At 41.7% G+C, this 19,993-nt stretch overlaps 1 protein-coding gene across 1 annotated transcript in view; it reads right to left on the reverse strand.

The window, feature by feature from the left end:
• The window catches only part of PRKCE (protein kinase C epsilon), a 345,221-nt gene extending 326,123 nt beyond the window's left edge, over window positions 1–19,098 (reverse strand). The window contains exon 1 of the mRNA XM_070948304.1: window positions 18,664–19,098. Within this exon, the coding sequence (XP_070804405.1) occupies window positions 18,664–19,011 (348 nt within the window). The 5' untranslated portion in view covers window positions 19,012–19,098. The remainder of the gene's footprint in view (window positions 1–18,663) is intronic.
• Window positions 19,099–19,993: the final 895 nt, after the last annotated feature.

A 19,993-nucleotide genomic window follows, 5' to 3' on the forward strand; every position in this document is an offset into this window, starting at 1 on the left:
GAGCCGTCGCAAACAGGTCCACTAGGGGAAGGCCAAACCTCCTGGACAGGTCCTGGAACAAGCCGGGGTCCAACTTCCACTCGGCGTGATCTATTTGGTCTCTGCTGAGCCAATCTGCCTCTCGATTGAGAGTCCCCGAGATGTGTTCGGCTTTTATCGACGAGAGGTGGAGCTCCGCCCATGACAGAAGACGCTCCGCCTCCTGCATTAGTGTCCAGGAGCGGGTCCCCCCTTGTTTGTTGATATGGGCCTTGGTGGCCACATTGTCCGTTAGAATCAGAAGGTCCTGGCGATATACAAGGCGTCTGAAGTGAATCAGGGCGAGTCGGACCGCTCTGAGCTCTAGCCAATTTATATTGTGCAGCTTTTCCGCCGACGACCAGGCACCTTGGGCTAGCTGACGGTCGAGGTGAGCCCCCCAGCCTCGCAGACTTGCGTCCGTGGTCAACACCATCCGAGCTGGTTCGAGAAAGGGAGAACCCTTGTTGAGGGCCGGAGACAGCCACCACCTCAGGGAAAGGCGAACTGGAGCTGGAACCTTCACCTTGAGAAGAGACTCCGCTCGACCTTGTCTCTGGTAAGGGAGCAGGAACCATTGGAGGCGACGAAGATGGAAACGCGCCCACGGAACAATGTCTATGCAAGATATCAACTTCCCCAGAAGCTGGGAGAGAGACAGTAAGGTCACAGTCCTGTGTAGTAAGACTTGAGATGTCAGTTCCCGAATGCTGGCTTGTCTGTCGGGAGATAGGGAGACCACACACAGTGCCGAATCTATTGTTGCTCCGAGATGCAGGATACTCGATGTGGGAATAAGATGGCTTTTGGCAAGATTCAAAGTGAACCCGTGGTTTTGGAGGGACTGAAGTACTAGCTCCCGGTCCTGGGTCGCCTGTTCGGGAGAAGACGACAGGATCAAAATGTCGTCGAGGTAGCACGCCAGACGAACAGGAACCTTTCTGAGCGACGCCGCTACTGCCGCTAACAACTTTGTAAACGTCCTCGGAGCGGACGAAAGGCCGAAAGGCATCGCCCGATATTGAAAATGGTGGTCTCCAAACGCAAACCGGAGGAACTTCCTGTGCGACTGATGAATAGGGACGTGCAGGTACGCTTCCTTTAGATCTACAGATTGCATCAGATCTCCCCGACGAATGCAGCCCAGCAGAGACTTGAGGGAATGCATTTTGAACCGACGGTACAAAATGTGTTGATTGAAACGTCGAAGGTTCAAAATACCTCTCCAATCGCCCGAGGATTTCGGTACCAGGAATAGTGTTGAATAAAAGTCGGTTTTGAGTTGATCTAATGGAACCTGTTCTATGGCCTGGATTTGCAACAGATGGTGAATTTCGAGTAACAGAAGAAATCACTTCTCCGGCTGAAGTGGCCAAGGGCATTGAAGGTAGAAGTCCTGTGGTATGTTGGTGAATTCCAAACGTAACCCTTCGGTGACAGTTTGGACAATCCAGGCATCCGAGGTGGTAGATGGCCACAGGTGAGAGAATGCCTGGAGCCTGCCCCCGATTGGGACCAGAGGCGGTGAGTCACTTACCACGCCTGGAAAAGCGGCCCGCCGACTGTCTGAAAGGTCGCCTGAAGTTGGATTGTCGGCGACCGCGGTCACGAAAGGGCGCCCTGTCCGAAGTTGACTGGTACTGGGACTGTGAAGATCTGTAGTAAGAGGCGCCCCCGGCGCCTTGGTCTTGTCGAAAGGGCTGTCGATTATAAGGAACATAGCGCCTGTCCTGACGTCGGAAAGACGTGGGTAACACCTTCTTCTTATCCCTATTCTCGACCAGCACAGAGTCCAGGGATGAGCCAAATAAGGCAGGGCCCTTGTAAGGGGCAGCAGTCAAGCGCCATTTGGACTTGGCGTCAGCTCTCCAGTTACGGAGCCACAAGAGGCGTCTTGAAGATACAGTCGAAGCTAAGGCCCTGGAAGCGAACTTAGCTGCGTCTAAAGACACGTCAGCCGAATATTCAGCAGCTGCGACCAGTTTGGCCAGGTCCTGCTGTAATCGTGCGTCCTCCGGGGGAAGCCTGTCCTTCAATTGACGCAACCACACCAGCGATGCCCGATTAAAGAATGATGAGGAGGTTGCAGCACGAATGGCCCAAGCCGCCGCTTGGTGTGTTTTGCGAAACCCCATTTCGGCTCGTTTGTCCTCAAACTTGAGGCCATCCCCCGCGTCACCTACCAGGATGGAAGACGATGTAAGACTCGCTACCGGATCATCAATTGAAGGTAACTGCAGGAGGGCATCCAGCGCAGGAGCCGAGGCATAGAGCTTTCGATCAAATGAATTCGGACCCGACAACGAGGCGGGGCGGTCCCAAGGCTTTTGAACAACCTGGCAGAAAAGATCCGGACAGGGAACAAAGTCCTCATCAGGTTGAGGTAGATTGAACAAGATACTGTTGGGGCCAGATGGAGTAGAAGAAGAGGAGCCCTGAAGAGGTGTGGAATCCATATTAGTGGCAGCTTTTGCCTTGCGTAGGAGAGAGCGAAACAAGGAAGGCTTAAATAGACCCGGAAAAGCCGGCTTGTCCTGAATCTCTTCTTCATCCTCTGACATCTCAAAATCTTCTAGGAAATCATCCTCCCGGGCTGATTCAGGCACAAGGCTACAGGCAACAGATTGCTGCTGAAGTTGTGCACCAGGGGGATGCATGGAAAAGGCAGAAGTAGTGGGGCACGTAGGAGCAGAGAAGGCACCAGAGGCTTGCTGCAACCCCATTTGATACATATGGGACATGGCCTGGGTAAAAAAGGACTGAAAATCCACAGGCTGAGGGAACCCTGGGCCCGCTTCAGGGCGGAGGCCGGCTGCAGTGGGTGTAAAGGTAGCTTCAGGACCTGGCCTAGAAGCTTGAGAAAAATGGCTTGCAAAACTAGAGGAGCGGGACCTTACACTGGTCCTTGACTGATTAGTCGCAGGCCTTGGAGCCTCCTGAGAGGTTGATGGGCCATCCTCCCTCAGACCACTGGCCAACAATTCTACATTATGAGAGGCCGAGGGCTCACAGGTCACCTCATGGCTCAAGCCTTCAGGAATTGGCCCTTGACCAGGGTCCTGGGCCAGTTGCCTAGCCTTATCAAACTGCTTTTCTAATGCTTTATGCCTCCTTTGGGCATCTTTATCTACTGTGGCAGATTTGGAGGACTTTGCCTGCCTGGAAGCCTTACATTTCTTCCCCCTGAGCTGTTTAGGGGAAGGTACTGGGGAGGGGGAGGGACTCCTGTCCATATCAGAAGAAAGAGCACCTTCCTCCCTGTCATCCATGATCAATCACCCCAATGAATTATTAATTAATTAATGAATTAATTGTAAATAGAACTTATCAATTCTATATATATGATTGTATATCGGTAATATAAATTGCAATATATATATCTATATGCTCCTTTATAATTATTATTATTATTATATATATATATATATATATTTTTATTATCTTTTAATTGTAATAAATGCAAGAAAAACTACAAGCACAACCAGTCTATCAAGATAGCAAGGCAGCAGCCCCCTTTTTTTTTTTTTTTTTTTTTTTTTTAAATAAGAATGTAAATTAATTTAAGCAATGTGTACTTCCCTGAACTTGCAGGCACCCCTCTGCAGGCCGTTGTGAATTGCAGGTACGATCAGGACAGCGTCCCCACCTGCCAGCCACCTAGCGACCCTGGAAACCAAAGCCCAGGTCGCTATGGCCACGGAGATCCAAAAACGTTGCCGATGATCAGGGCTCAAAATGGCGGCCCGCGAGGGGAAATTCCAGAAGTCCTAAGCCAGGCGAAACACAGCGCCTGCGGCCGGACTGAAGCTGCAGCCAAAGAGCAGTCACAATTTTCAAAGGCAGCTGATGAGTATGCCAGCCGGCAGGGACTCAAGCCGCTCGATCAAATGGCCACAAAGGCAAACCGGAGCCTCGCAAAGTGACTGGCAGCAAAATGGCGGCAATGGCGGCAATGGCGGGAAAACCGTTAGAAATAAAGCGCCAGCCAAGCCAAGCCGCAAGCGGCGGCTGGAGCCCCGAACCGCCGCTACGCGCTTTAACCTTCTCCAAACGAAGGCAAATGAAGCGCAGCACTTTTAGACAATAAATAAATAATATTTAGCCAATTCAGAAAGAAATAACTAAATTAAGAACGAAATGTAATCAAGAGAACAGACACTCGATGCTATTGCAATGGCTGAGTGAAAAAGTCTGAGGAGGAAGCAGGAAGTGAGGAGGATGCAGCTCCAGAGGGATTTGATTGACACTCAGCTGTGCAAATAGGAGTGATCGTAACCCAGACTGAGGAGTGTCTGAACGGCGAGTAGGAAAATGACTCTGGCAAAAGAAAGTAAAGATAGTACAATAGTGATAGGCACCTTGTATGCAATCTCAAAACATCTGGAGCACCGTTTGAACATCACCAGTATTGACAAAATCACCATCGGCCAATGGCAAAAAGCAGCTTTACTTGGAATACCTCACATCCTATGACAAAACCTTTAACACCATCAAATCTCCCTAGACCAGGTGCTTATAAAGGACTTGTTAAGTGAATAAAAATGCCAAATCTAGTCTAAACATCTGATTCTGTGATCAATCATCATCATCATAAGTACAGTAATAGTAGTAGTAATAGCAGCAGTAATAGTCTGTGGCTCCTTAAAGCCTGGCTGTCTTTTTCTGGGCTCATGCAGTATCTCTGGAAAATATGTACAGTTAATCCTCAACTTACAACAGTCCATTTAGTGACTGTTTGAAGTTACAAAGTCACTGAAAAAAGTGACTTATGACTTCAGGTGAAAGAGAGAGCTGAGAGCTGAAGAAGCTTCTTGGATGAGAAGTGAAACGTCTTCAAAGAAAAACCAGAAAGTCAAGTTGCCTCTTGAAAAAGCACCTTTGGGATGACTTATGACTATTTTTCACACTTACGACCATTGCAGCATCCCCATGGTCACATGATCAAAGTCCAAACGCTTGGTAACTGACTCATATTTATGACGGTTGCGGTGTCCCAGCGATCGTCTGACAAGCAAAGTTAATGGGGAAGCCAGATTCACTAAACAACTGTGTTATTAGTTTGACAACTGCAGTGATTCACTTAACAACTGTGCCAAGAAAAGTCGTAAAATGGAGTAAAATTCACTTAACAAATGTCTCGTTTAGCAACAGAAATTTTGTGCTCAATTGCGGTCATAAGTTGAGGACTACCAGTATTGGAAATAAAGAGACACCAATAAAGTGACAAGCTGCTTTGGAATGGGTGTGGACATGCAGTTGTTGCCTCCTTACATCAAAAGCATTTTTTCCTGGAATCACATTGCTACCATGAGAACCCAGCTAAAAGGAAATGTTTCTTTAAGATGATGTCAACAAGTATAACCTATACCAGAGGTCTTCAAAATTGGCAGCTTTAAAACCAAGCTATGCTGGCTGGAGAATTCTGGAAGTTGAAGTCCTAAAGCTGCCAAGTTTGAAGACCTCTGTCCTATACACTCATACCCTCTCTGAAGCACCTTTGAATCCAAAATGCTCTTCTTCCTACAAATCAGACTTGCTTTTTACTTTATGCTAGCTGTTTCCAAGGACAGCATTTTTTTTTTTGCATTAGAGCTTACTTTTAAATAAAAATGAACAAAGCATCAACTGTATACTTCCATCATATTAGGTAAATATATCTAAAATGTTTTAACTACAGCACGTCAGGCCTGCTGTTAGTGCTTCAAGCACAAAGATAACATCACCGGCCTTGGAATTTTAATTTCTACAGTTATCATATGGTTACAAGGCATATTAGACAACGGCATCAGTAAAATAAAAGGATATGACAATTCTCCCTCCCATATCCAGTGGATAGAAAAATAATGTGGAAAAGATACAGGACACAGCATATGTGAATTTAGTAATATGCACTATTGTGTTAGACCGCAGTGTTTCCCAAACTTGACCCTTTGAAGATGTATGGACTTCAACTCCCAGAATTCCTCAACCAGGTATACTGGTTGGGGAATTCTGGGAATTGAAGTCCATACATCTTAAAATAGCCAAGTTTGGGAAACACTGTGTTAGAGGAAAGCTAAAAATCTGAATTAAAAAATCTTAGAAGAGGAGACAACACCAAACATGTATTCTAGTAAATATACTGTACGGTAAATTATCCATCATCTTTGTGTCATAATAAGGGTGAAATCATTATAAGAGATCTGTAATTCTTATCCATTCTCTATTATGGCCCTAAACCTTAACTGCATTGCTCAATTGTTCATCATTATTGAGGTCACTGTCCAAGCAAAAAGTAACATTCAAGCTCTAAAAAAGCAAATCCATTCCAACATAATAGTGTAGTCTATAAATTATTGTTTCAGATCTTGGTTCTCATCTAAGGGGCCACTTAGATTTAATGGGAAACTCAGAAGTACGTGCAAGAAACAGGACTATAGAATTGTTTTTGGAGATAGCTGAAAGTTGTACATCCAGAACATCTGGAGGGCACCAGATTAGGGAAGCTGCCCTTAAACACTCTTCGGTGTCTCTTCCCACCATTAATCATTTGATACACTGGAACAATTATATTACACAAAGACCCCTACTGATAATACTTTTGGAGATTTATTTTATTTTTATTTTTATTTTATTTTGAATTTGTATACCGCCCTTCTCCCTGAGGACTCAGGGCGGTGAACAGCCAAGTAAAAACATCAAGTACAAATATTAAAATACAGTTAAAATATACATATATAAATTTGGCCCCATTAATTAAAAACAATAAACAAAACACTTAAAAACACTTAAAAAATTAGGCCAGCCCGGCTTGCTGGAAAAGGAAGGTTTTAAGGGCACGGCGGAAGGCACCGAGGTCTTGGATTCTCCTTATCTCTGGAGGCAATTGATTCCAGAGGGTAGGTGCCCCCACAGAGAAGGCCCTCCCCCTGGGGGTCACCAGCCTGCACTGTTTGGCTGATGGCACCCCGAGGAGGCCCTCTCTGTGGGAGCGCACGGGTCGATGGGAGATTGTCGGTGGCAGCAGGCGGTCTCGAAGATAGCTAGGCCCTATGCCATGGAGCGCTTTAAAGGTGATAACCAACACCTTGAAGCGCACCCGGAAGACCACTGGGAGCCAGTGCAGCTCGCGCAGGAGCGGTGTTACATGGGAGCGCCAGGCTGCTCCCGTCACTACCCGCGCTGCTGCATTCTGGACCAGTTGGAGCCTCTGGGTGCTCCTCAAGGGGATACAGATATTAAATAGCCAAGGTAATCAGTACTGGGGCTGCATTATTTGGCAGACTACTACATATTCTGTAGCCCCTGCACTGCTTTCTAATAAATGTTCTTTTGGTGCTATTGTGATTCCTAGCTCTGTATTTGTGTATTGTTGCAAGCATTTGCTCTGTAACCATGGAATCAATCTACATCACAGTCCTAACTGAGAAGAAAATAGCTAACATCTCCCTACAGGTGAAAAACAAACATATTATGATCTTAAAAATCACTGATCTTTAATGTGCAGGATGTGACCCCCTTTTAGAACATCCAGATGTAAAGTATCAGTAGTATCAGCTTCCTTTCTTTTTGTTATTTATGGAAGAAGCACTGGGGAAGTGAGAAGAAAAGGAATATTCAAATTTAAGATGATCTAAGATATTCCTTTTCTTTCTATCTATCTATCTATCTATCTATCTATCTATCTATCTATCTATCATCTAACTATCTATCTATCGATCATCTATCTATTATCTATCTATTATCTACCTTAAAGATTACAGGAATAGAATTTAATATGAAAATTTACTAATGAGATTCATAATACAGCTTGCAGTGAAAAATGCCTCTGACTTCAGAATTTGATTATTTATAAAAAAAAAAATTACAAATAATTCAAGGTAGTGAACATATCCAAAACATGTTCCTCCTCCTATTTTCTTCACAACAACACTATTGTGAAGTGAGTTGGGCTGAGAAGAGAGTGGCTGGCCCAAGATCACCCAGCTGACTTATGGCTAAAACAATAGTTGAACTCAAGGTTTCTTGCTTTCTAGCCTGGTGCCTTAACAATTTAAAAACTGTCACAGATTACCTGTTACAATAAGCTTAATAATTTTTGATAACCAAAGCAGGAGAAACAACAATTAACCAAGTAAGAGCTATGCTGTCACTATCAAACCAAACCACGCTAAAAGTAGAGAACACATATAGGTCAAGGTTCAACTGTTCAATTCTTTGTTATTAGTTCCCTGCAAATGTTTCATTCTCAAGCTAGATCACATCCTAACTGTTTGGGAGAGTGAACCTTGCTGGTTGTTTTTATGTAAAAGCTTGCCATGCCAGTCTTGGTTGAGGTGCTGTTGATGCTGTTTCCTAGGTTGGTATTGAAATACCTACGGAATACGACTCAGAGAAAATGAAGAACCCAAACAATATTGTGTTACTTTTAGTATGCAGAATAGACTCTGATGCCATTCTACATACAAGTTCTCCACAATTCTTCTATGATACAGAAAAAAAATAGACATTTGTGATTGGGAAAAATTTCATCATTTGGGAATGTTAGCCACCTTGAGTGCCTATGAGAAGAAAGGTAGAATATAAGATGAAATGATACAAATAATAACAAGTCAATGACACCTCAGGTTCCCCCCCCATTGTTCCAGAGCCAAGTCCCCCCATTGTTCCAGGTCTCCCCATTGTTTCAGAGCCATGACCCTAAAAATGTCTAACTGTGCTTTTAAAGAATATTTATTCTATTTTGATTTATAAACACAATTGCTTGTAAGCAGTTTTGGGAATAATGTTATCCTAGAAAATGGGATAGAGATAATTACAATTAATAAGTAATGTTTTAAATGATCCAATCACAACATTAATCAGTAAACTCAACAAGATAAATTGACTTCTCAAGGCATCTCAGTAGTTCTCTTTTGAACTTCCCCCATGCCTTGCGACACTTATCAGAGGTTTCCCAGCACCTTATTAGTTCTGAAAGATAAAGAAATAAATATATTTAAAGGACAGCAGCTGTCCTGCCAGATTTCAAGTGACAAAGAAAATAATACACACACACACACACACACACACACACACACACACAGAGAGAGAGAGAGAGAGAGAGAGAGAGAGGGAGGGAGGGAGGGAGGGAGGGAGGGAGGGAGGGAGAGAGAGAGAGAGAGAGAACCCTCTTCTTAGTAAGAACAAAAGAAGTAGCTGTATATTTCCACTGGTCTATTTAACTCAGCAATGTTTATATTCACTGGCAACAGCTTTCCAGAATAGGATAGACCAGCAAAATGGTCCAAGATCTCTCTGCATGCAGTAAAAGTACTGCTCAAATGAACCTCAGCTCTCCTCTATAAATCTTATTGCAATAACGTTGTCCAAAGAAGTGGTTACAAAGTAATACACATTTTAAACAAACCCTAATATAAAAGAGGAATGAAGCAGACCTTGGAAGCTTATTAAGTATGGATTTATTTTTTAAAAAATCTATTTTTTGTTATTTGAAATTATTATGTGAAAAGATCCATGTAAGATCCGTGTAATAATTCTAAGTATATACCGGTATCTACGTATTGACTAATGTAACTGGATTCAAATCACGTCTATTTGGATTTTAACATAAAATTGATTACAGTGTAAATGCATGCTAATATGGGCCTAAGTCTGCTTTATATATGAAATGTAGCTGTTCAGCTTTTCTACTGGGGAGGGTGTGGGGTGAGGAAGACCTCTTTCATGGGCAGATACAAGATATAATCACAGGCAGGATATGCAGTGCATCATTTTCAAAGGTTAAAAAGGAATCATTATGGCCAACCAACATAATTATCTGTCAGGGAAGACAGAATCAGAAATGGAGTAAAATATCTTAAATGTCACTAGCTTCTTTAAAATGATTCACGTATAATGCATTTCAACATATGTTGACACTATTTATTTCTTCAACTGATTTTAACCAGAGCTGTGGAGTCGGGAGATAAATGTTCCGACTCCGACTCCGACTCCGACTCCTCAGTTTTTTGTACTTCCGACTCCGACTCCGACTCCGACTCCCCGACTCCGACTCCTCTGTATTAATATGCGAATGTATTTTATACATTCCTTGAAGGAAAGAAAGGCAACATACATGTCATTACCACAGGACTACTGGCTGGGAAGCCAACAGTCTACTGTATTGAACAGTTTAAGCAAAAGACAAACACAATGAAAACAACAAAGTTTTATTAATTTTTTTTTATTAATTTAATTAATCAAGTTGCTGGATAGTAGCAGCAGGCATAAACATCAGGAACAGGAACTTTACCAGTTCAAAAATACAAACCACATTATTTGGTTGTTTTAGAACAAAAACAAAGCTTATCTATATGAACCAAAAACAAAATCTGTAAAACCTAGAAATGGTTTATATTAATCTTGAAATGTAGTTATAGGCTTAGCAAATGCAAATCAATTCAATGTAGAGTTCTAAGGAAGAGAATTGCCTCTGCCAGATCCTCTTTCATAGAGGCTCTTAAGTCAGACTTTATTATTTTTAGGGCTGAAAATAATCTTTCGACACTGACTTGGGTGGGTGGCATTGCAGTAACTATTCTGGCCACATCACTAACGATCTCTGGATAAACAAGGATGGCTTCTTCAACAGTAAGTTTTGATGAGCGATCATACTTTTCAACTTCTTTTAGTGCTTTATAAAACTCCTGTTGGAATTTTTTTATTTGGACATTTACTGGTTCTGTAACGCTTATGCGACGTCGCTTTCCTTTAGCAACTTCCATTTTGTCTAAGAAGGAATCAAAGTCTAATTCTTCGTTTGAAGAAGATGATTCTGAGTTACCACTATTGCTTAAAAGAACTCCATCCTCCTGTGGAGGTATTTCAGGTCGTAATCCCTTCATGCGAACTGCTACATCATAGAGGGCCTTTTTCCCAGTAGCAATCTGTTTACTGTTCAATAAAAGTCGGCTCATTGGGTCGACATAAATAGCCGCTAACAAGATTTCATTTTCCAGCAAAAGACTCTCTCTTTTCATCATTGAAGATGCAATGCCCTCAGCTATTAACCCTCCATTTTTGTTCAGGCGATATAACAGGCTCTTCCATTCCAAGAGGAATTTACCCGGGGTTAGATCATCACATTGCAACCTCTTGGTGACAGTGAAGGGGTGAGAAAGAAGGTTCTCCAGCTCTTTTGTTTGTGTCCACTGGCTTGCAGTTAATGCAAGATTTTCATTGTCCATTTCTTCTATGAAGTCTTTAAGTTCAAGCAAACGCTTCACCATTAAATAAGTGCTTCCCCAGCGAGTTGTTTGATCCAAAATGGCTCCTTTTCCTGCACGTCTTTTCAAAATTGCATCTGTTTTTGGGGCCCTGGCTGCAACAGTTACTTGCCGTAATTTGCCAATTAATGTAGCTGCATGGCGATCTTTTAATCCATCTCTTATGGCAAGTTGCAGTGTATGAACAGCACATCGCATATGATGAATAGTAGCAAGCTTCAATGCTTCTTCAACAAAGTTGTCTAAAAAAATGTCAGCATTCTCTTCAGTTTCTAAACTTTCTCTAATACTTGCAGAGCTGTCTTCCTCTAAGTCTAATATCTGTTTGATACCTTCTTCATCTGCCTTCATCTTCTCAATTGTGCTCAACATGTTAGAAGCGTTATCTGTCACAACACATAAAATCTGTTCCTTTTTAATTTCAAAATCTTCTAGAACACCCTCCACTAACTTCTGAAGGTAATCACTGGTGTGATGTGCCTGAGTGTCCTTTACTCCGAGGGTCCGTGTTATTGTTTTGTTATTTTCATCCACAAATCTAACATTAATAGCGAAATAATTGACTCTGTGACGTGTGCATGCATCCATTTTAAGGAAGACAAAACGTCCTTTCATAACTTTCTGTAGTTCTTCCTTTTTACATTTGGCCTCCTCAATTATAAGTTTCCTTATACTTTCTCTTTCCAGAGAAACACCAAGTTTTTTTGCCATTTCTCCATTTAGGCCTAAAAAGTCTGTCTGTGAAAAGAAGGATAGTGGTACACTATTCTTTACTACCATTTCAATAATGTGGTGTTTGAATTTTTCTGGTGTCATCCTTATGGTAACTTTGTCAGATATAAAGAATTTTCTTATTTGTGATTGTTCTCCAGTAGATTTCTGAACGTTTTTTGTCACAGAAGTAGATGCAATGTTTTCATTGCTATCTTTCTCATTCACGGCTTCTAACACTTTGGGATGAAAACGCTGTAAGTGTCTTTTCAAATTTGATGCTCTTGTAGGTGCATTTTTATCAGGCCCACTGAAACTGCTAATTTTTGCATCACATTGTTTTTCACCATCATCATCTTTTCTAATACATTGGCACACGTAATGTTTTCCATCACTTGATAATGCAAAGTGCTCATAAACAGTAGACTTTGTTGTGTTTGTTGTTAGCAGTCTTTTTGCCATTGTTTAGGATGCCTCTTTCCCTAAAATATAAAATATGTTATACTAACTGGCATATAATTAGATTTTTAATATCAACATACACAGTCTTGTAAGTTGTACGTACATGGCTTTATACAAACAAATAAGCTATATATCCCAGCACTAAACCTAGACATGATTTGTCCTATACAATATAAACACTTACAGTTGAATCCAAGAAGCTGTTCCACCAAGTTCTTCTAAGCCAGTGGTTCTCAACCTTCCTAATGCCGCGACCCTTTAATACAGTTCCTCATGTTGTGGTGACCCCCAACCAGGGGTGGGTTCTAAATTTTTTTACTACCGGTTCTGTGGGCGTGGCTTATTTTGTGGGCATGGCTTGGAGGTTATGTGACTGGGTGGGTGTGGCTAGCTGGTCATGTGACCGGGTGGCCATGGCTATGTGTATAGAGGGCTGAAAAAAGTCATTTCTGACAGGTCCTCGCACTTTTGACTGGTCCTCACACTTATGACCATCCTCACATTTATGCCCGTGCAGCATTTTTAACAACCATGTCACTCATTTCACAACTGCTTCTCTTCACCATGGTGACAAGATAGGGCAAAAACGTAAAATGTGAGGACAGTCGTAAGTTCGAGGACTGGTCAAAAGGGAGAGGACCAGTCAGAAATAACTTTTTCAGCCCTCTGAGTAGTCCATATACATAAAAGGATACAGCAATAGAGAGGGATGAAGGAAGGGAAGGGAAATTAGAGTAGGAGTGAGGGTAAGAGAGGGAGGAAGAGAGGAGGAGAAGGAGAAAGGAAGAGGAAGTAGGGAGGAGAAGAAGAGGGTGAGGAAGAGAAAGTAAGAAGGAAAGAAAAGAGAGAGGTGGTAGGTTTGAGGAGAAAGATTGCTGTACAATAAAAAAGATGAAAGGGAAGAAAGCCAACCCCAAACAAATATAAAGATATTAAGATAAAGAATGAATTGTTAAACTTTAAAGAATAAAAGAGAACAAATATGAATAAATAACAATAATTAGAAACACACATACAAACATACAATGTATTTTCTTTGAACAGAGTATTTGGCCGGTTCATAAATTTAAACAGTGTTTAGTCATGTTTAAAGTTTAAGCTAACAATCAGAGTTACAAGTTTTTATAGCCTTAGCTGAATGACAGCAGTTTTTCCAATGGTTTACAGCTTCAGTCTTGAACTATTGACCCTCCATTCCCTTCACTTATGCAAGTGTCTCTAGTCCTGCAAAAAACATATTTACTTAATCCCTTATCAGTGAGAGGCTAGGTTACCCATGGGCGCTGCGTTCCCTGTAACAGCAGAACACAACACTATGGAAAGTATAAGTATTGCCACTCCTAATTGTGCGTTGCGTGCCTTATAGTGAAGCACATGAAAAGCATGCTTCTTCACGGTCACTTAACGTGTTCATTTTGCGGTTACGTGAGGCACTGCATGCATTGGTCTTTATTCTTACAGTAGAGAAGTCATTAATTATAACTTTTTGTGAATTGGGACATTTAAACTTGCTTTTTTTAAAATTCCAATCTAAATTTAGTAGGAGTCGGAGTCGGAGTCGGTGCATTGTTTGCCGACTCCGACTCCGACTCCAGGTACCCAAAATTTCCTCCGACTCCGACTCCTCGACTCCGACTCCGACTCCGACTCCACAGCACTGATTTTAACACATTGGTCTAGCGCTGAATACACAGCTTAGAAATATCTGATTTATCGTTTGCTTGTTTTTTCTTTCAAGAAATCAGAAAGCTACTGTCAGGAAACCATCATTATAATTTATTCAATTACAGACCTGAAAACACAGTCATTGTTTCTCTTTCAAGATCTGAAATTGGTAGCCGTGTTATGGATTTTAATAGACGATTATGGTAATATATGATGTTGAACCCTTCCTTTTGCTCCCTGTTAACAACAATTTTAACTGTTCTCATGATTTCTTCAAAACCAGTAAATTATATTTGCTTTGCTCTCTGCTTCTTTATGCTGACGTTGGTGAGCATTTGCTAAATATTAATTCATATACTATAGTTGTATATCTTTTTTAAGCATACACCAACAAATATAACACATCAAAATGTTATATAACTCAGTTTTTACATCTTGGTGAGCCAGGATTGTTTATAATTCCTTGCTGAATAGAGATCAGCCCCGGATTTCACTCTGCACATCCTATAAAGCAGCTTTATTGCCTTATATCTATATTATCATACATCACAGACAATTAAGAACCTGTACACTGAATTGCCAGACTGTTTTCTATCCACTCCCTGGTCAGATCGACAGTTTTAGCAAGGTGGCTGTAGCATATGACTTCAGCCATGTGATGATTAGAGACCTCTCAACAAAGCAATGTTTCCTTTGACTTCCGTGAAGTGCTTTCTTCAATATTATCTGTTCTGCAGTTGATTTCTAAAGACCGAGATACAAACTTAAACTGAAGCAGCACATCATTTTGTAAAAAGCAAAACTCCTGCAAGCCTCAGCTACTTAATGCTTCATGTGAAATGAGAACATGAGCAGATAAACCTAAGCAAATATATTTGTTTTTTCACACTCAGTTCTGCTGTACCTGCAAAAACAAACTGAAAGCATTTCTTTAAGTTCGTGGACTGTCGCCTCTCCAAAATAGTGATTCTTTGCCATCTAGACACTTGGACTCTAGGAAATATTACTCAATGGCTCATTTAAGAGAGTTTTTTTTTCCTTTGAGTCTTTGATATATTTTTTTCTTGTATCCAAAAGGAGATTTTGGTCCCAAGGAATAGAGAGAATCCATTTAAAAACAACAGTTACCTAGTTGTGTGATTGGGGAAAGCCTTTGCTTCAGACCTTGGCAAAGCCATTCTTGGTCTGCTAAGAGAACAAAATAACCCAAATTGATTTCACAAGTCTGAATTTTTAGTTGCAGCTTCCTGGGAATCTATATTAATGATCCCTGACCCAGAACCCATGTATGACCTCACCCAGCATCATCTGTTTTCTCATAAATGCTCCTGAAACACTACATTTGAAGCTATAAATCAGTGCTTGGTAATATCCTTCTCATTGGAACTTTATGCTATTGTAAAAGTGCACTTCTTTGCAACTGGGCTTAGAAAGCTACTGTGGTGATGGAAGAAGAATAGACTAATGTTGAGCAGCCAAATTCAGTCTTTCTCTGCTCATATCATCATCATCATCCTCTTCCCAAGTCCTTGGGAAGCACTCAATAGGTGGATAAAAATGCCAAATCCAGTCTAAACATTTGGCTGGCTGTGTGGGGAACCACAATAAATAATATGCTGTGTAATATTATGATGTTATAAAGTCACTCTTGGGATGGTTTCAAATGTTACTAATGCTACCAATCAAAAGTTGTTATCCTGCCTGTCTATATTTTCCCTTTAGTGATTTTTTTTGTGTGGTAAAAACAAAAGATGGAAGAAGCAATAAAAAAAAAGGCAGTTCTAGATAGAAGATATCACTGTCTGGAGCACACACCCAAGAGAAATAGGCAATGCAAGATAAAAAGCATCATATATCATAACTTGGCCTCAGTTCCCCCATTTATAAAATAGGAATAGTGATGACCTGGCAAAGGATTCTTAAATATGATAAAATGTTTATGCATCAGATGTGTCATACACATAATTAATCACACCAATAATGACTTCTAGAAGATTCTAACAAATATATTTTAGTTCAGGAGTGTGCACATGCACTGAAGAATGAACTTTATTCTGTTACCTTATTAACATTCTGAAAGTTCAAGAAATCAGAATTTGTTCACTCATAACAGTTTGAATGTTTGCTGACTTTCATCTGAACCCAAAATATACTCTTCAAACAAGAATTCAATAAAATGCATCTACCCAAGTGCTGGAAATAGTCCCAAGAAAAATAGTTCTCAAAAATTGGGACTAAAATAGCACTTACTCAATTCTTCTACCACTGAATTTATCTCTGGCCTTTAATACATTTTGAACACATATACACATTTTATATAATACAAAGAATTACTTTAAAAAACAAACAGGAATTACATCAGAGACTTATCTCATCTCCAATTCTTATAGCATATAAGAATTATAATTTTCATGGAACTTTACTCTTTTTTTTTACAGCATACAGCCACTGTTAATTACTTTATATTAAATATTATATTTTATTACATCCAATTTTATTTGTGTTCTTCTGTACATCCACACTACCAGAGTTTGTCCTTCCCTATCCTTAACATTCTATATTGAAATTCATCCAAAACTACCTTCATTTCTGCCAAATGCAAAAAAAAAAAAAAATGTCCACACCATGATCTAATCTGTATTCAGCCTCTTTCTCCGTCTGATCAATAGAGTGCAAACGCCCTCCTCCAATCAGTGTCTCTCACTCTGTATTAGCGGTTGTGATGGACAAAAGCCATTCCATCCCAGCTCTCAGAAAAATGGAATAAAATAACTGTTAACATCCCCTCATCTTATTTATATTTTTCAGTGCATTTACTTATAAGTATTTGTCCAGCTGTCTGCAAAAAAATAAAAATCTAACAGACTATTCGGACAGCTTGAAGGAAGATCAATTGTAAACAAATGTGAACAGAAGCATTGAAATATTTCAAAGGCTTCCCAATTACCTTGTCACCAATCCTCTATTATACCCAGCATCCCCGTGAATTATGAAAGTGAAATGCAACCAGTCTTTCCCCTCCATTAGCCTTGACCATAGTTGCATCTTGCTATGGTAGAGGAGATAAGTTTTAAACATTTTGTACAGGAAGAGAAGCTCTGGGAACTGGACGCTGGACCTCTCTATGTGTAGAATTTCCCTTAAGACTGGCATTTCTAACAAATTGGAAACAATTATACAAAAATGGACAAAGAAATATTGTTGAGACTGTCGGATTTGAAAGGGATCCCAATATGGTGCAAAGCAGTACTGTGGAACTGTCCATAGTTATGCTGTGTAATCCTTGCAAAAATCACCTAGAACACGTTGCGCCTGCCTGTTGAAAATGTTACTTCATCTCTATGAAATTCTAGCGCTTTCTCTACTCCACACACAGTGGATTTAGAAACAACTGAGGGATGTGAAGTTCTATGCTGATCTCCCAGTTCATTTGTTACTCTCTACCCAAAGCCAGATTAATATACAAACGAGACATACAAACTCAAGTCTTATTAGTGAGGTCACCCTATGTGGAGTCTCTGGGGCAAATGGACCTGAAAGAAGCTCTACTCAAAGCTCCTGCTCAGCCTGAATCAAGATCATAATTGATTGACTCCTCTAGATTCATATTGAAAGCCAGTGTTCGTGTTCTGTCAGTCAGTTCCATCCTGCTATGTGCTGTTTGATAAAGTTTGTCACCCCAATCCTGTTGCATCATGACTTCCTGAAAAGCCAAATAAACCGTGTTGCCTGAGCCTAAGCTACAGTGCTTTCAAACAGTCAGCCTCTCCATCCTGATGGCTGAAAACAAAGCAGATGAAGGATATCTCAGAATCAAAGAATCATATCTAAGAATTCTGGGGTTCCTGTTTTTCTTTCCTGATTAGGAACACACGCTGTGCCCAAAAGGCACAAAACAGAGAAAGACCCTCCAGAACTTGGATTTTACCATCAGCACTTAAAAGAGCTAAGCTGAGCTGCAATGGCAAAAAAAAAAAATCTTAGTTTTGGGAAGCATATTGGGCAAATGTGACATCTTGATCATCAGAAGATGTTAGGTTTGGTTGTGGGGGGACTTATTTATTTCTGGATACTTTATTTATCTTGTTGCGGAGAGTCGCATTATGAATATAAGTTTGTTAATTGCTGGGAGTCCTAGCAGATTACAGTGGGTTAGAATCTGAATGAATAGATGGTCAAATAAACAAATGGCAACAAACCCTAACCATGCAGTAGAGTAATAGAATATTTAGCTAGATGTCTTTTGGGGTACTTAAGTCAGTGGCAGAGCCGAGGACCCTAAATCTTAGCTATCAAGGTTCGAACTACATTGTCTTTTTCTTTAAAAGAAAAAGAAAGAAAGAAAAGAAAAGAATAGGTGCATCTTCCTTTTCACAAGGCAGATTTGAGACACCACATCTCCTATGTACTTGCAAGCATGTTTCAGCCACCTGCTTGAGCCCTCCGACCAAGATAAGGGTGTGTGGCTGATACAGCTGTCAAACAAAAGGGGTAACCTTCATCTAGCTCAAAGCCACAAAAACAACCTGACCCTGAAATGCACACCCTCTGGAGCACTCACCCAGTCCTCAAAGTGCCGGCTCCCGTTCTGCAGCAAGTCCTCAAACTGGATAGTACAGTTAGCCACAAAATCGTCGTACCCGATGGGGGCATCGTGGAAAACGGCCATTTCAATCTTCCTGCCGTTGCTAACATCGGTAACAAATTCATCGTTCCAGGCAGGGCTGTTGGTTTTCTGCTTGGTGGAGGTCTGCCCGATCCTGAAATCGTCCACATTGAGGGCAATGTAGGGGTCCAGTAAAAAGGTCTGTGGCCTGGGACCCACCGCATGCCTTAGCGACCAAGGGGTGGGTTTGAGATTCACCGCTTCGCAGATTTTAATTTTCAGCATGCCATTAAAAACCACCATGGTTAGATGGCTTCACTTTTCCTTGGGATTAAGCACGCTCCGGAGCCAGGAAGGTTTCTAGGAGATGTCTCAATAAATAAGAAGGCAGGTTTAAGTGAAGTGGGGGGTGGGTGGGTGCAGGGGGCTCCTTTCGGTGGCTTTGGCTAGTTTTTCCTCTTGCGACACCCAGTGAATGCATACAGGCATACATTCATGTATACACGCATGTGTATATATATATATACACACACATGCATACAAACACACACGCATAGATTTAAGAGAGATTGGCCTCTGTGTGTGTTTTTAACGGAAAAACAAAAGGCGGGGGTGGGATGGGGGGGCAGAAGGGAAGGGGAGAGGGATCGCGCGTGCCTGCTTGCAGAAATCCGAAATGCGATCGCAGCACATTCAAAAGAATCTTCGGAGCGGGGGATACAGGGACGTGTCGAGATCTGTATATGTATATGCGTATATTATTATTATTATTTTCTTAAAAGGAAGACTGCCCCCCCCCCCGCCGTCGTCTTTCTCTCGTTCAGAGCGTAATCCTTGAGCAGTCCTCCGCTGAAAGCAATCCGGCGCTCACGCTCTGCTGCTGACTTGCCTGTGCGGCGGCGGCGGCGGCAGGAACAACAGGGGAGGGGAGGGAGGGGAGAGGAGGGGGAAGGGGGGGTCGGAAAGAAAAGCAAACACCCAGGAACACCGAACCTAACGCGCAGCCCTGCCCACTTCGCAGCCTTCCGACTGAAGGGGAGAAGGGGGGGGGAAATCACACAGTCCGCGGAACCTTACATCCGCCTCGGCTGCTGCGGGAGCTTCCTCGCCTTCTCCGCCTCCTCCTCCTCCTCCTCCTCCTCCAAGGCCAAGGATCCAGGGGATCGAACCCAATGCATGAGGAGAAACTGCTCCCGATCGACCTGCTCGGGAAAGGAGGGCGGCTCTTTTTCTGTTATTTTCAGATCATTTTTTTTTTAAAAAAAAAAAGGAAAGGGGGAAAAAA

Source organism: Pituophis catenifer, unplaced genomic scaffold (genome assembly GCF_029215685.1).
Source record: "Pituophis catenifer annectens isolate HBS135680 unplaced genomic scaffold, rPitCat1.0.hap2 SCAF_1, whole genome shotgun sequence".
Taxonomy (NCBI): Eukaryota; Metazoa; Chordata; class Lepidosauria; order Squamata; family Colubridae; genus Pituophis; species Pituophis catenifer.